The sequence below is a fragment of the Cavia porcellus genome, unplaced genomic scaffold (assembly GCF_034190915.1).
Source record: "Cavia porcellus strain 051 isolate PalLab524CR breed Dunkin Hartley unplaced genomic scaffold, mCavPor4.1 scaffold_10, whole genome shotgun sequence".
In the NCBI taxonomy this organism is placed as follows: Eukaryota; Metazoa; Chordata; class Mammalia; order Rodentia; family Caviidae; genus Cavia; species Cavia porcellus.
Window position 1 is genome coordinate 17779911 of NW_026947493.1, and position 16230 is coordinate 17796140.

Consider the following 16230-nt stretch of genomic DNA (forward strand, 5'->3'; position numbering starts at 1 on the left):
CCCTGGGGTTGGTCATAACCTGCCTGCTTTACTTCCCTGGCATGATACTGGGAGGGGCCAGAAGCACCCTTGCCATGATGGCTAGCGTCTGCCTCCTTTTCCCAGCGCAGGCCAGGACATCATTAGAATGTCCTTCTGCTTCCCCTTCTGCTCATACTCCGCCTTCCCTCAGAGGCTCAAGGGATGTTTGTAGCCCTTTTGATGGGACAGCCATAGATCTTTGTGACCGACCATATGGATTCTTTAGTCCTGTGGCTTCAATCCTTACCCCAACTTTGCACTACTTCTGTTTGTAGCCTTAAGGAAACCTCTTCCCTCCTGTGTTAGTTTCGGCTGAAAAATCTGAGACCAGGCAGCTTACATGGCGGCATTTATTTCTCACAGTTCTGGATGCCAAGAGGCCAAGATTAGGGAGCAGCTGTGTGGCTGGGCTGGTAAGGGCACTGCACCTGGGTCACAGATGGCTGCCTTCCTGTGAGGCAGGGAGTGAACTCTGGTCCCTTCACCTTTGTACGCGGGCACTCATCCTTTTGTGGGCCTCTGCCCTTATGACTGTCACCCATCATATCATCACATGGGCAGTCAGAACCTCCATACAAATTTGGGGCTGGGGACACAGTGTATAGCTCCTGGGTGGGTCTATTTCTTCAAGTGCACAAAGATCCTGATGCCACTTGGTTCCCGGCTAGTCACTGCAGTTTATAGTCTTAGGGAACAGCGACCATCACATCTTTTCCTCTGTGGTCTCTGCTGTCCTCTGCTGGCTGAATGTCTGTCCTCTCTGTCCTCCAAAGGTTTCAGGGACAAGGTGACCAGTTCCAGCTGCGACTGTTTCCTTGGGCACAGGAGTCGTTCCCACTAAGGTAGCAGTGATGTGCCTTGCTGGAGGTAGGGCTGACACAGAGAGGCCAAGGAGCAAGTCAAAGAGTTACATCGGAAAATAGGAAAAAGAAAATTAGCTTTGCATGTACAGATTTTCCTTTTTGTTATATATTTCCTGACTTTGGGTTCAAGCCTTTCTGAAAGTGGGTACCATTCGTCTCCGTAATTTAACACATACACACATAGTCCGACTCAGGAGGAGAGAGGATCCTGGATGGGCGTGTGTTTTGTTACTCTAACAGAATTACAGTACTTCAGACAGGATAATTGTATGCAATTGGCATTTATCTGTCTCCTGGCTCTGGAGCCTGGAGAGTCCAGGAGCACAGTGTTGGCATCTGCTCCCAATCTGGTGAGGCCCTTTGGCCACATTATGTATGGGCAGCACATGGTGAGACTGTGAGTGTGCCAGCTTGGGCCTCTCTTCCTCTCCTAGGAGCCCCAGTCCCACTGTGGGGCCACAAAGGTTCCCCTCTAGTTAACATATGGATTTGAGGAAAATAATTTTAGGGGACATACCCACACCATAGCAAGCTTTGCTCATCCTTTAGTTGATTGATTAGAGCTGCAGAAGAATGATATGGTGCCTCAGTGACAAACAGGAGCCAGAAACCTGAGAGCATCTGTTTTTCCTCTCATAAAGTCAGAGTTCAGGGTGAACCAGGAACGTTTCAGAAAAACAAGGCCCTCAGAGCAGTGTTAACTTGTAGAGTTTGCCAACCTCGGCTCCATGGGATTGAGATCTCACCTATGAAAATGCTCCAGCAACTTACAGCATGCATTGCCCCACACCTCCCAAGTGTGCCTGGGATGAGGAAAGGAAAGGATGCTTTTGTCTGCAAATGCACTCGTTGGTCAATCTCCAGCATTATTTAATGCCATTAAATATGGTAATGGGATCCTAGTGTGTGGCAGAAGCTCACCAAGGATACGGAAGGCAGAAGGCAAAGGGGTGGTACAGTTTGACGCTGTGGTACAATCCACGTGCCCTGAGCCATTCTGGCCTCATTGGGGTGGAGAAAGTTGGTTGAGGTGCAGCTGGCAAAAGAAGAAAAACCCTCAAAGGGAAGAGCAAAGGCCTCCAGTCGTATAACATGGATCAGAAGGCATGCTCATTTATCCCTAGACAAGAGTTCATTTCCAAGAATTTATAGAAAAGACAATCACAAGATCCTAAAAAATGCACAAATTCAAAGAAAAGCCTTTGGTGGAACCATTTAGAAGAATCTCATTTGATCTATTGATGGGCGTGAAGACACCAGGCAGATTTAGGCTGAAGTCATTCTCAGTCCCAACAAATGAGAGCTCAGATTGTCCCAAGGGTCATCCAACCTGAATGAATGCCACCCACTGAGAGTGTTAACCATCTCACGTGGTGTACGGTCTAACCAGACAGGCCATTGTCCCAGGTCACGCTGCTGCCAGGCAGGTTCTCTGAGAAGTAGACAGAGTTCACTGATACATCCAGCAGGGCATTGAGTAAGAGCTGATTTGTTGTCATGAGTGCGAGAATCGGAGGGAAAGGCACACCTGTCCTGTCTTCCCTTCCAGCTATTCCACCACAGGGCCCTCTCCAGGGGCTGGGACCACTGGTGTAGAGTCCAGTGCTAGGCTTCTGCCCAGGGGATAAGGCAGGGAAAGCTGAGGCCCAGCTTTGAATTGCATGATTTCTCACTGGGGCCAACCAGTCAAAATAACTATCGAGATGGGAAAACTCTTCACAATCATTGCAGGAAGGATTCTCCTTTCCTTTTCTGACCTAAAACTTGTAGCATCCCTGGATGTTGTCAGGACGGGTCCCAGAGCATCCCTTGTCTGAACTCTTCCCTTGTTTCTTCTTTCTTAATCTCTTGCATCTTCCTTAGCCCCTCTCTTCCGCTGCTTTCTGCAGGCCCCTATCTCTGTGGTTCCTCTTCTTCCATGGTTACTTCTTCTCATCTTCTGTCCTTCATCCTTTCTTTCCACAAATACCCAGGACCTGCTTGTGTCAGGTATGGTCCCCAGCTCTGTGGACACAGTTGTAAACCAAGCAGACTGAAATCTTAGCACCTGTGGGACTGACCTTCTACTGGGTGTCATGGGTGACAGACAGATTAAACAGTGCCTTAGGTGCTACAAAGAAATAGAAGCAAAAGGAAAGGACACAGTGTGACACTCTAGCACATTAAGGAAACAGGTAATCTTTGAAGAGACCTGAATGGACAGTGCAATCCAGAACCAAGAAACACCACTGATCAGCATAGGGCAACCAGAAATGGTGAAGTTCAAAGGCCCTGATGTAAGAGCAGCCCTGAGAGTGTGAGAAATAACAGCAGGTGTCTCTTCACTGACACATAATACTCAACACCCACAGCTTAAGGGAGAACAGGTTTTTTTTAGCTCACAGTTTGTAGAGGTTTGAGTCCATCATCAGGTGGCTCTGAGACAGGAAAGTATGGCAGAGAATTTCACGGCATGGCATAGCAAGCAGTGAAAGGAGGAGTGAGGAAAATATAAACCCTTCCACCCAGTGACCCACTTCTGACCAGACCCCACCTTCCAACAGGAAGTCGGCAATGAACTCCTCAATAGACTAACGCCTGGCCAATACCGTGCCCCGTAGGTCAATCAGCTCCACAAAGCCCGACTTACAAGTATCTGAGGCTCTGGGGAGATACCTACATCTAAACTGTAATAGCAGGCCACAAGTGTGCCTGGACGGGAGGAAAGAAGTGGGGCATGAAGACTTGGTATCAGGGAGGATCCAGGAGCACATGCAGATTTTCATTCTTAGTATCACTGAAATCTCTAGATTTTGAGCAGAAGTACAGATAGCATGTTCTCACTGCTGCTACACACGCTCACTCTATACTAGCATATAGGAGTGAATAAGTGTTGGTCAAAGCAATGATTCTCACATGTGTCTGCTAAGCACTTATTGTGTGCTGGACACTGGGGAAACAATGGTGGAGAGAAGAGATACGTGCTTGCTCTTCTATCCAGCCTTGTCCTCCCCCAGCCGCCCACTGGGGCGTGGGTCTCGCCCCCTCAGCTTGCCTTCACTGCTGACAGTGGCCATAGGTCTGAAGCCAATTTACCTGGATTCAAAATGACATGCTGCTGCCAACTAGCTGTGTGACTTTAGTACATTACTTCCCCTCTCAGAGCCCATGTCAGCGTTTTTAAGATGGTGCTATCAGAAGCTTCTTTTAGGGTCTGGGGAAGATGAAATCAGGGTTTGGAGCACCATCTGGCAAATTCAGACTCACGCATCCTACTTGTTAAGCCTCAGCACATCCAATGGGTTCTATTATCTGCATTTTCCAGGTGAAGCAGTGGAGGCCTGCGTGGAAGCCAAGGTCTATAGGGTCCTCTGAAGGAGGGGGTCAGCCTCTGGCTAAAGGAGGTAAAAATTGCTTTCATGAAGGAAGGAACTTGAGTTTTCTGATAAAAATGATTTGCTTTTCCAGAAACTATTGAAAGTCTGGTGGAGGACTTAGGTTCTATAAGAAGCTCTATGTTTTAGAGTGAAATTAAACCATGTTAGCAACACAATGAGAGGCAATGATTCACTTGTAATTCAAAAGACAGTTTGAATCCTAGCCCCCTGGCCACCAAGAAGTGCTGGTGAGTCTGTCTCACTGCCCTGGATCAGGACTCCAGGCTGGCCTGTCTTGGCTGGGCTGATCCATGTCTACACAAGCCAGTGCCCATATTTCCCCACACGGGAACTGCAGAGTGGGGCTGGCCGCTTCTATTCACCAGCATAGAAGCTGCCCTCTATCCTGCCCTATGCAGGCACCTCTTTCAGCCCACTCACCTCTGGTTACTTCTTCAAATCTCTACAAAGCTCTCCCTGGCCAAAGGCCCTGCACATTCCGTTTCTTGTGTATAGATTCCCCCAGGTCGCCTCCTGCCTCTCAGCCAGCTGCTTCTCATCACAGCTTCCATGCCTGGTCTTCAGAAAAGCCCTCCCTAACCAGTGCTTGGTTCCTGCCCTCCCACTGCACTAGTGGGCCCTCTCATTGCAACGAGGACATGATGTACTTGGAAACTTGTTGACCAGTGTCTTCTACCCTCGGCCATCACCCATGTGAGCTGACCACCCATGTGGCCAAGAGGCAAGCTTTGAATATTTATTGATGAACAGATGAATGAGTTAGGAGTGAAAATCTCAGGATTTGTGCCACTCTGCAAGTATCACATCTGGGCAAGCTTCCCGTGTGGGTTCCTGCCCTGTGGGATGTGTGGATTTCCTGGGTCCTGCTCCCACTGCCCTCATTCCCCCAAGGACATATTCCCATGCCATTCACAGCAGCACTTTGCTTCCGATGATGCAAAAGTGTCTGCCTGTGTGACATCAAAATGTGATTTGTGACTCTTAGAGAGTCTTAGAGAACATGCAGCTCTGCAGCCCAAGGGCTGTTCCCATGTGAATCTGTGCCTCCCTCTCCCTCTCAGAGACCCAAAAGAGACAAGGCCCCAGGTTATCTTGTGAACTGGTTAGCGCTAAACTATTAGGAAACAGCATCTGAGGCCATGCCGTCTGGATCAGTAGCACAGTGAGCACACCTTGAAATGGACCTGCTCAGAAGTGCTGCAATTACAAGCTTAACACTGCAGTTCAAAATAAGTATTCAGAAATGTAACATGTCTCCTTAATGACTGTCCATACTGGTTAGATATTGATGCGATTTTTGATAAGTAAAAAATACACTACTAAAATAATTCCTATTTCTCCAACATTTTTAACAAGTGGTCACCAGAGTGCCAGTCTACAAAGAGGTAAGAGTAACAGGAGAGTCCTGCCATAAGCAGTGCATTTCCTTCGAGGTTTCACCCAGTCTCTCCTTCACACAGCCATGCCACAAGCTGCTCTGGCAGCAGATAGCACTGGGAGAATACCTTTCTCCCATTAGCTCGTCACAGCAAGTACTATTTCCCTGAATGTGTCATTGTTGTTTTTACCCTACTTAATCCTGCCCACAAGCACTTGGCGAGAAAGTCAAACTGGATCAGAATCTGCCCACAACTTGCAAACACAATCAGAGTAGAAACCAAGATGGTGAGTAATTTGAGCTTTCTCCTTCGCAAGCTCCTTCGCCAAAACCCTGAACAGTCATTGGATGCCCCTTCAGGGGTTTACAGGGCGGGCAAGAATGAGAGGAGTTCATTCCCTTCATTCAACAAATACTTATTAACCCCACTTACTGTGTGGCCAGACACTGTCTTAGATGCTAAGGGCGCAGCAAGAGCAAGGCTGGTGAAGCACATTTTTACTCTTAAGCGCTCATGTTCAGGAAGGAAGACAGGCCAAGAGGCCAGACAGTGAAGATCACAATGAAGAAAATAAAATGGTGTGATGTCTCCTACTACGGGATACTACACATCAAAGAAAAGAATGGGTTACCACTGCATGTGTGAGATTTCAGCACAAAATATGACAAATATTTAAATTTTAAAAAATATTACAATAAAAAACACATTCCTATTACTCTTTCTCAAAAATACTTCCTCTTACTTCAAACACATTTCAGTCTTGCCGCTATCTGAAAGTTCTGAAAGTCTTTTCACGAGTCTTTAGTTGTGCTGTGTAGCTGCTTCTGTGTCCTGAATTAATTAAAAATACTTAGTTTTCATGATTATTTTGACTTTTGGAAAGACCTAGAAGTTGCATAATTCCAGATTCAGTGAATAAAGTAGATGAGAACATACAGAAATGTTTTCACTTGAATGAAATTACCATAAATGTTTTGAATTGATTCAGGACATTGACCAGCCACAACAGCACAACTAAAGATGATCACAAAGGAGGAATCTCCAAAACTGCTTCAGAAAGTGGCAAGAATGATGGATGGATGAAACACAGTATCTTGGTTACTCTTCTCTTGTTGAGACAAAATACCTGATATCCAAAGTGCAGCAAGGGAAGGCTTATTTCTTACAGTGTTGGAGGTTTCAAGCATATTCGGCTGTCTCCAAGGCAGGGGACATGGCAGAGCAGCTGTTTATGGCCACTGTAAACAGCAAGAGCAAGCAGAGCAAAGAAAAGGGAACATGCCTTCTTCCCATCCTTACACTGTATGCCAGCTCCACCCCTGGGCAGGTGCAGCACTCACATTACCAATCCCAGTGCTAGACAACAAACCTATCACAAACGCTAGATTCAACCACATCCATGATTGCATGACACTTGGAGGGAGGTAGCCAAACACAAACCATAACATAAGGGGAAGTATTTCGAGGGAGGTTAATGATAAAGTCCTTTACTGCAGTAATTTTTAAACATGCACTATATTTTGTGATCAACCACTGTATTAAACATGAGGGAATCTCAAGGCATAACAGTGAGTGAATAAAAAGACACAAAACAGAATATACTGTAGGATTCCATTTGTCTTAGTTCAGCCAGAAAAACTGACCTCTAGAAATATTTGTATCTTGATCTAAGTGATGGTTATACAGGTATATGTTAGAGAAAATGTATTAAGGTGTACTTTGGATGTTTATGTGCACCTCAAGTTTTGTATGTCATTACCTTTGATTGGGTAACAGATAACCACAAAACTTTAGCAGCTTTAAAAAATGAACACTGTTATCTCACATAGTCACTGTGGGCTGGGAATAGGGTAGGATTAACTGGGTAGGGTCTTTCATGAAGTCACAGAATGCCAGGCCAAGCTGAAAGGCTAACCAGGATGGACGGCATGTGGCCATGGTGGTTGTTACGTTCACCTTGCAAGCCCATGCTGGTACTGGCAGGGTGGCTGTTCTGACCTGTCCATGGGGCTTTTATGACATATCTCCATACTTTTAAGAGAAGAGAATTTGTGGACATATTTTAAAACTGCCAGACACATTATAACTCCATTTTTAAAAAACCTTTACCTTTTATTTTATAGGTACATTTTAGATATATATGGTAACATTTGTCATGGGGAGTCTGTACCTATCACAACTCAATTTTTAAATAATTGTATTTCATATTCCAAAATAAAATGATAGAAAGTTATGGGTTTTTAGGAAGCATGTTCACTGCACATTGTAAGGTGACATTTGAGCTGATCTCTGAATAACGAGAGTCAGCATATAAAGATCAAGGGACCAGCATTGAAAGCAGAGAAAACAGTAGGCCCTACCTACAGCAGCAGTGACTTACCACAAATTCACAAAGACAAATCTGGCCCAAAATCTGTAAGCAAGGAAAAATCGTAGTAGTTGACATTGGTGAGGTAGGGGTTGGCCAGAGTAAGGAAGTTTAGATTTTATTCTTAAAATAACTAGGAGTCCTTGGAGGGGAAGCAAGACCATTTTGAACAGTGTGCTCTGGCTGCCAGGGACTGACTACATACATAGCATCCTAGCAGGAATGGAAAGAGGGGATGAGAGTCCTTTCCCAGGCAACAGATGGTGGGGGGCTGGTGGGAAAGTCCCAGTTTCTGCCTTTGGGGTCCCACATGTATTTTTTTCAGGCTCTAGCTTCAAGTAGGTTGCTCACAGGATATGCACAGAACATAACTCTCATCAAAAGCAGCAGGGAGATATGTAGTTGTCTTTGGTGATGGCTGGAAGAGAGGGCTCTTTTTGCCCCAAACAGGATCAACTCTGAACATTTTGTCACCCCATATGGTCTTCCTTTGGTAAGTCAGCCTTACCCAGAATCTAGACATAATGATTAAGGGACAATCATTGAAAGCACAGGAAGGAGCAGGCCTTGAAGCAGCAGACTTGTTGGAGATTGACAGACGACAAATCTGGCCCAAAGTCAGTGTTTCATGAGACCTGCATGCTGTCCTTTCCGGGGAAGATACCCGCCTTTCAAACAAAGAGTGTTTTTATCCTGAAAAAGAACTTGTGATTGCCACTGGCATTTGACTTAAGTGTGACAAAATGAAAGTACAGTACTTGTTTTCTCTACAGAGGCAGGGCTGGGCAAAAGCTGTGAGGATGCCTGCTACACACTTGGCCCATCCTGCTTTAGGACAGAGGCTCCTCACATAAAAGCACTGGGTAATCTGCTTTCTCAGGCCACCTACATACCCTCTGGATATGCCATTTGGACTTGATTTAGGATTTCCTAGGGACAAAGGTAATAGGACACAATCTAAATGTGTCATTAAAGTCAGGTATTTTCTGACTTTTGAGGAAGGAAGCCCTTCAGAATAGAATAGTTGGTGTACTGCAATTTGAACTTGCATTTCCCAGTGAGCTGTTGACAGATACCTCAGTCCTAGCCTTTTGTTCCATCAAATCCACAGATTCTTTTATTTTTCAGTGAACAGATTCATGCATTCATATCGTGGTAGCATGCTAAAGGTACAAGGTTATTCACTGCCTACTCAATCTAACACTAAAAGAGTGCTTGGAAACGTGGAGCCCATAAATGATACTGAGCCCACTAACTTTGACTGTCACATGACAACTCCTTAGATAACTAGCCATGCCTGATGCTTCTCCAGATAGCCGAAGGAACTTTAGGGATTGAGAAACCTATGATCTTGGCTCTGGTGACATTCCTTGTGTGATCCTGGGCACCTCACTTCATCTCTTAGAGCTTTCAGAGGAATATAAAATATTCTGCGATACCTTGGTCTCCTTGCTGCTCTAATGGGAGTGGCTTTGAACTCCATCAGCTACCACAATGAAGTGAACAGCTCAGCCAGCTGGGGACCCAGAAGAAGTGGTTGGGCTGTCTCAGAAGTCCCTGCACAGATATGAGATGTAAAAATCACCATCCATGAAGAGAAACTACTGTGACATTTCAATAACCATTCACATTCATGATTTCATATTCAGGTACTTTCCAGTATACTGTGCAAGTTGATCATGTAATAGGAAGATGGAGTTTATCCTGATTTAGACATTTCAGCATCTTTCTCCATGTAAACTAAAGCCACAGGCTCTACTACTTTATACTACACAGGCCACCAGGAAGAGCTGTGCAGGCTGCATGCTACACAAAGGACCTCATCAATACTGGACAGAAGTCATCCTCTGAGTAGATACTGGCATTAAGAGAAGGGAGGCAGGTATGAAACAGTAGAATGGGCTCTGGAAATGGCCTAAATCAAGTCATGCTATCTCACAGTTACGTGACCCAGGAGAGGTTATTCAAGTTTGTCTCCTTATCTGTAAAATGGGATAACAGTACTAGTTAGACATAGTTCATATGGCACATAGCAGGTGATCAATAAAATATTAGCTAACCAATATTGGGGGTGAAAAGTGCTAATCATTCACTCTGCCTCATGAGATTCTAGCCAGCGAGACACAGGAAGCAGGTTTTGGCTGCCTTTAGGCCCGATATTCACCCTGCAAGGGTGAATGTGTTGCTTTCCCACGTATCTACTACTGGAGTCCTGTGTGTAGCAGGAGGGCCAATTTCCACCTCAGTGGAGCCTCTTGGAAGTTCAGAAGTCATCAGAACATGAGTGTGTGACTTTTCCAGTGTGACAGCACCACTCCTGCTTCACAAGGACAGGAAGTATGTTGATTGCATCCCCAGTAAGTTAAGCTGGGCTTCTCTGTTAGTGGCCTTTCCCCAGCCCTTACCACTTCCCTAGCAAGGACTGGACAGTCATGCTCATTCCAGGAATGCTGGTGGGAATATAGACAGCAGAGGGGGCTTTAGGACGAGGGGTCCTGTGTCTTCCTCAGAGAGCCCTCACTCTGCACATGACTACATCACTGGAAGAGTTCAGGCCTTTATACCAGCTGCTTTCCAGATTGACACCAAGCTCGTCACTCATGGGGCTAACCCTCATCAAACTTGAGTATCAGTGTCTGGGAAAAAAACATGGTTCCCTCACCTTATTCACTTCTGCCCATGTTGCAAAACTTGTTAACATATCTCTGTGCTTTTTCAGCTCTGAAGCTTTTTCTGAGGGAAATGTCTCATATAGAGACCTGGTCCTCAGAGGACCTTCACCATTGTTGGTACAGAAAAATGTGGCTCTTAGGTGGTTAAGTGCTCTGTTACACACAGAGCTCCTTACCAGCATAGGGATTTTATAGTCCTGAGAACATGAGACAGTATTGACCACATAGGTAAACAAGGCAGTTGCAAGAGTACTGTGCTTTGAGTGAGAAACCTAGAGGCACAGTACAGTGAGAAGTTTTCCTGGTAGCAAGAGCCTCAGCATGGCCAGGGAGATATGTATCAAGGGCACATGAGGGGAGACTGGGTGATGGATCAGTGACTGAGGCTTCTTGCCTATAGAAATCCTGCCCGTATTTCAGATTGGGATTGAAACACCCCTGCTCTCCATGGATCTGTCCTTAACTTCCTCTTAGCTGTACCTGAGCTTCTCTTTGAAATCCCTATTACCCAACTGGTTCTACTTCTCCACCTTGTAGTATGTGTAACTATATGTGTTATCTATGTAACACTGTGGCCAGAGGAACCATGGGAGAGAGATCTCGACGTGGCTCTGAGTCAGGTTCAATCACATGTTAGCTATGGGACACCAGCATCCTCATCTGTAAAGTATAACCGCCCAGCTGTTTAAAGACTGAATGTAGATAAAGTATGTTCAATGCTTGTGACATGCTAGGCATTTAATAAATGGTACTTAATTTTAAAAACTATAAGCTCTTAAATACTTTATTACAAAGTTATTTTTTCAAAATTTCCTGCGTCTGCTAAATAACTGCAGCCCTACAGTTGGCTTCTGTAGTCTTACTGAAAGAACTGGGGAAGAACTCAGCATCCCCAGATCAAGGCAAATTACCCCATGGGAAATGAGCTCCTTGGAAATCCTCACGGTGCTTTTTGCTGTCAGATAGGGTACTACAGTTGATTCATTAAATAAACATTTTTTTTCCAGATTCTTAGAATTTGCACCAGATATACCCCAGAACAAGACACCATGACTTTTTCAGATGGCCTTACCCTAAATCGAACTCAGATGCACAATGCTGGATTTGGTCCTCTGACTGATCTTGTATTCACCTTTGCCAACCAGCTCCTGCCTTTGGAAATGGATGACACAGAAACAGGCCTTCTCAGTGCCATCTGCCTAATTTGTGGAGGTACCAGCTGTCAGACAAACTTTGATATAACCCCTTGAAAAACAACTTACAATTTATGGGAAATTTCTGGTCTTCAATGGCGTTATTTTGCATGGGGAAAGCATGAGAACAAAACATACGTGCCTGGGTTTCTCTATATTGTTATAATAAATAATGGTATCTGGAATTCTTTTGCTCTGAGACAAATGTCAGATTCTCCAGGGACTGTGGGTCCTTTTTTAAATGGAATATCAAACTATTGTCAATTGCCTGAGGACATTTTAATGATGACCCAATGCTCTGTTTGCTAATATAGCAGCTGAGAATACAAGTTATTGCCTGGGCAGCCCACCCAGCTTTGGAGGACTGAGATAAAACATGCTTTCTTCTGTGTAGTGACCCCTGCTGGCTTTCACAAGGCTCAACCTCAAGTGGTTAAAAAGTAATGGTTTTAATTAAGGGACAGATTTACCTGGCTTTTATAACCAGGTTTATTTTTAATTCAACTCAGCACTGACATCTCCTGGTCACAAGAGGTAATTTGTTCCTTTGTACAAAACCAACCAAAATTAAATGTGCATTACCCTGACTAGGGGGACAGTTATTTAAATTAATATGAGATTAAATCAAGAAATAGTCATAATGTAGTAGTAATAGGAAACAAGGAAGTGGGAAAATGGGCAGAAATCACATAGCCTGGAAAGCATTAATCTTTTCTGTCCTGATGTTGTTTAATATTTTACTGTTATCTAGACCGTCAGGACCTTGAGGAACCAACCAAAGTAGATAAGCTACAAGAACCATTGCTGGAAGCACTAAAAATTTATATCAGAAAAAGGCGACCGAGCAAGCCTCACATGTTTCCAAAGATCTTAATGAAAATCACAGATCTCCGCAGTATCAGTGCTAAAGGTAGGTCTGCTGCAGTCCCAGCATGCAGGCAAGGGCCTTCCTGGGTGTGTTTTGTAAAAGCCCATGTTTTAATTCAGCAGTTATCTCTCATTAGAATTAAAGGGATTAAGCAATTTTTCTTGATTAAAAAAGGAAAACCAAACCCTACTTGGTTCTTGAGCTCCTTTTAAGAGGTGTCTTCCATGACACTTATCAGGTTTGTTGCTAGTAGAGTATTAAGAATAGAAATAAAAGTCAGATACCAGTACTCAATGACATTAATAAATTATTGAGAATTTTAAATTTCAGATGTTTAATTAGAAAAATTATTGCTTTCAAATAAGATACTATGATACTTTTGCTTGCTGATTTCATATATTTCACTCCGTGTTTCCTGACATCTGTTTATATAAATTTGACTTCAGTTTTTCCTTAACATCCTAATCCCAAGTCAAATGAATAGTACTTAGGGGTTAAATTTCTCTCTCAGTCTTGTGGCCACTGCTCTCTAGCATGCAGGCAGATTTACTTCTCCACACTTCCAATATAAAGAATTCTTGCTTTCCTGAGAGAAGTAAATTTCTTTGCCTGGTGATTTTCAGTTTATGTGGCACCTCAAGCAATTACAGAAGTGCCCAATTGAGTGTTAGAAAAACCCTAATATATGTGGACAGACATTCAGCAGCTAGTCCTCCTACCAAATGTACTGTTATTTGTCACTTTCCTTCCTCTTTAGCGTACTCTGTACCTAAAGACCCTGGCAAGTCAAGGAAGAAACTACATTTTGGAAAATGCTTAAAAGCACAGTGAACTTGTCTGACAGTGACTTTCATCCCTACTAGGATTAGGAAAAAGCAATTTCAGTGCTTGACCAGTGTAATTATGAATACTATATCCTAAATTTTAAAAGAGAAGTCAATACTATCATTCTCTATAGCTTGTCCAGTGATAGCTAACAATCTACTGTGATTAGGAAATACTCAGTTTGCTCTAATATGGTAGCCACCAGTCACATGGTTCTCAAACACTTTAAATTTCACTAATGTAATTGAGACAGTTTTTCTAACTGTATTTAATAAATTTCAGTTGAACCACATATGGCTCATGTTACTGGCCATACAATGCTAAGTTAGGACACTGAAAATCTCTGTACATGAGCTAGTCAGTTCCTACTTTTGTGGGCAACTGGCATGCTTTCGACTGTTGTATTTTTAAGGCATACTTTTTCTGGTCTTTTACCATAAACTCGTCTTTATAAATTATGTTAACTGACTGAGATATTGGAACTATAAAATTTAAACATGTCACCATATTTCTGCTGCTGTTCCACATAGTAAAAACATTTTAACCACTTACCAGTCCAATTATATAAATGTAGGATGACCAAAAATTGTAATTTTTTTTCATTGATTTTTATAACAGGAAATATTAAAAAGACAATTTTATCTAATTTAGTTACTATAAGAATTGATTGGCTAAACAACACCTGCCTGAATGATGCTCTGGTTAGTGAGGACGTAAACAAATGCACTGCCCAAGTCACCCCTGGGCTAAACTGTTAAGTCATTAATGTAAAATTAGGGTAGTGTCTACCTAACTAATGGCATTGCTTGCGAAATTTTGTTTCAAGAGGAAAAATGGCATCAACTATTGCTTTCATAAAAGATCAAACAGGGTCTCTCCTAGTAAAGAAATCCTCTATCAGCACACTGTGACCCTGAACTGGTTAAGAGCCTCGTCTGCTTCACAGTTCACTATGGGTTTCTGATGGCTGCAGCTCCCACTCTAAATATACTTCCATTTGTGTTTATGAGAGCTATAGTAATAAATGGATCTTTTTCAGCAAAGACAAAAGCCACCTGCTATCTATACAGTATTTGATAATTCATTCTGAAGTCTGAATACACTAACATAGATGGAAGTTGGTCCCTTTTTTATCTAGCTTAAATTCTTAATCAGATTTCCATTATCTCTTTTTAAAAGGCGCAGAACGAGTAATTACCTTGAAAATGGAAATTCCTGGATCAATGCCCCCTCTCATTCAGGAAATGCTGGAGAATTCTGAAGGACATGAACCTCTGACTCCAAGTCCAAGTGGGAACACAGCAGAGCACAGCCCCAGCATCTCACCTAGCTCAGTGGAAAACAGCGGAGTCAGTCAGTCACCACTGGTGCAATAAGACAATTTCCAGCCACTTCAAACATTCCCCAGTACCTTCAGTTCCGGGATTTAAAATGCAAGGAAAAACATTTTTACTGCTGCTTAGTTTTTGGACTGAAAATACAACTCAAGAAGGACCAAGAAGTTTTCGTATGTATCAATATATATATACTCCTCACTGTGTAACTTACCTAGAAATACAAACTTTTCAAATTCTAAAAATCAGCCATTTCATGCGAACAGAAACTAGTTAAGAGCTTCTATTTTCCTCTTTGAACAGTCAAGATTGCATGGCAAAGACCCATTCAAAATAATTTACCCTGGTTAAGTTTCTGAAGACTTTGTACATACCGAAGTACGGCTCTGTTCTTTCTATACTGTACGTTTGGTGCTTTCCTTTTGTCTTGCATACTCAATAACCAAGACACCAAGGTTATGAAATAGACTACTGTACAGGTCCACCTAAGAAAGCTTGCTTTTGAAATAATCTCAAGACCTCAAGGTAAGGAAACAGGACTATTGTACAGTATGACAAGACTAAAGATACTCTAATTTAGTTAGTTTGGAAGCTTGTCCTTGCTCTTTTCGATGCTCTCAAATTGCATCTTTTATTTCATATTGCCCAGTAAAAGTATACAAATTCACTGTACTAGCAGAAGAGAATTCTGTATCAGTGTAACTGCCAGTTCAGTTAATCAAATGTCATTTGTTCAATTGTTAATGTCACTTTAAATTAAGTGGTTATTATTACTTGTTTAATGACATAACTACACAACTTTTTAAAAATGCTACATTTTTACAGTAATGATAGCCTCCAAGGCAAAAACACTTTTCAGTGTTAACAAGTTTTTGTTTACCTGTTCACAAGCCATTAGGGAAATTTCATGGGATAATTAGTGAGATTGGTCTACCACGAATGTAACTCTAGTGTCCTTCCTGATTCATGCCCAATACTGGGACTTGTTTTTTCCCGGTCTTCTTGATGCCACCGGGTAAACATTAACTCCCTAGGGCATGGGCACAGAATCTGCCTCCTTTGACCTTGTTCAATCACTATGAATCAGAGTGAAAGCTGTGGTAGAGTGGTTAACAGATACAAGTGTCAGTTTCTTAGTTCTCATTTAAGCACTAGTGGATTTTCTTTTATATTAGCAAGTCTGTGATGTACTTTTCACTGGCTCTGTTTGTACATTGAGATTGTTTAACAATGCTTTCTATGTTCATATACTGTTTACCTTTTTCCATGGAGTCTCCTGGCAAAAAATAAAATATATTTATTTTAAAGGTGTGTGAGACCTTTAACTACT

General features: G+C 42.9%; 1 protein-coding gene and 1 long non-coding RNA gene across 6 annotated transcripts in view; one reads left to right on the plus strand and one right to left on the minus strand.

Annotated features, from left to right (window-relative positions):
- Rarb (retinoic acid receptor beta) overlaps nucleotides 1-16207 on the plus strand; it is a 401913-nt gene extending 385706 nt beyond the window's left edge. For 4 of the 5 annotated variants that reach the window (XM_063256848.1, XM_005008210.3, XM_013143710.3 and 1 more), the window contains 3 exons: nucleotides 11688-11892; nucleotides 12625-12783; nucleotides 14746-16207. In XM_063256848.1, the coding sequence (XP_063112918.1) occupies nucleotides 11688-11892; nucleotides 12625-12783; nucleotides 14746-14942 (561 nt within the window). In that variant the 3' untranslated portion in view covers nucleotides 14943-16207. 5 annotated transcript variants of the gene reach the window in all.
- On the minus strand, nucleotides 358-11688 carry LOC134477840 (uncharacterized). Its single transcript, XR_010050077.1, has 2 exons — nucleotides 9448-11688; nucleotides 358-894 (listed from the first exon to the last, which is right to left on the minus strand). It is a non-coding gene; the product is annotated as an uncharacterized LOC134477840 (long non-coding RNA).
- Nucleotides 16208-16230: the final 23 nt, after the last annotated feature.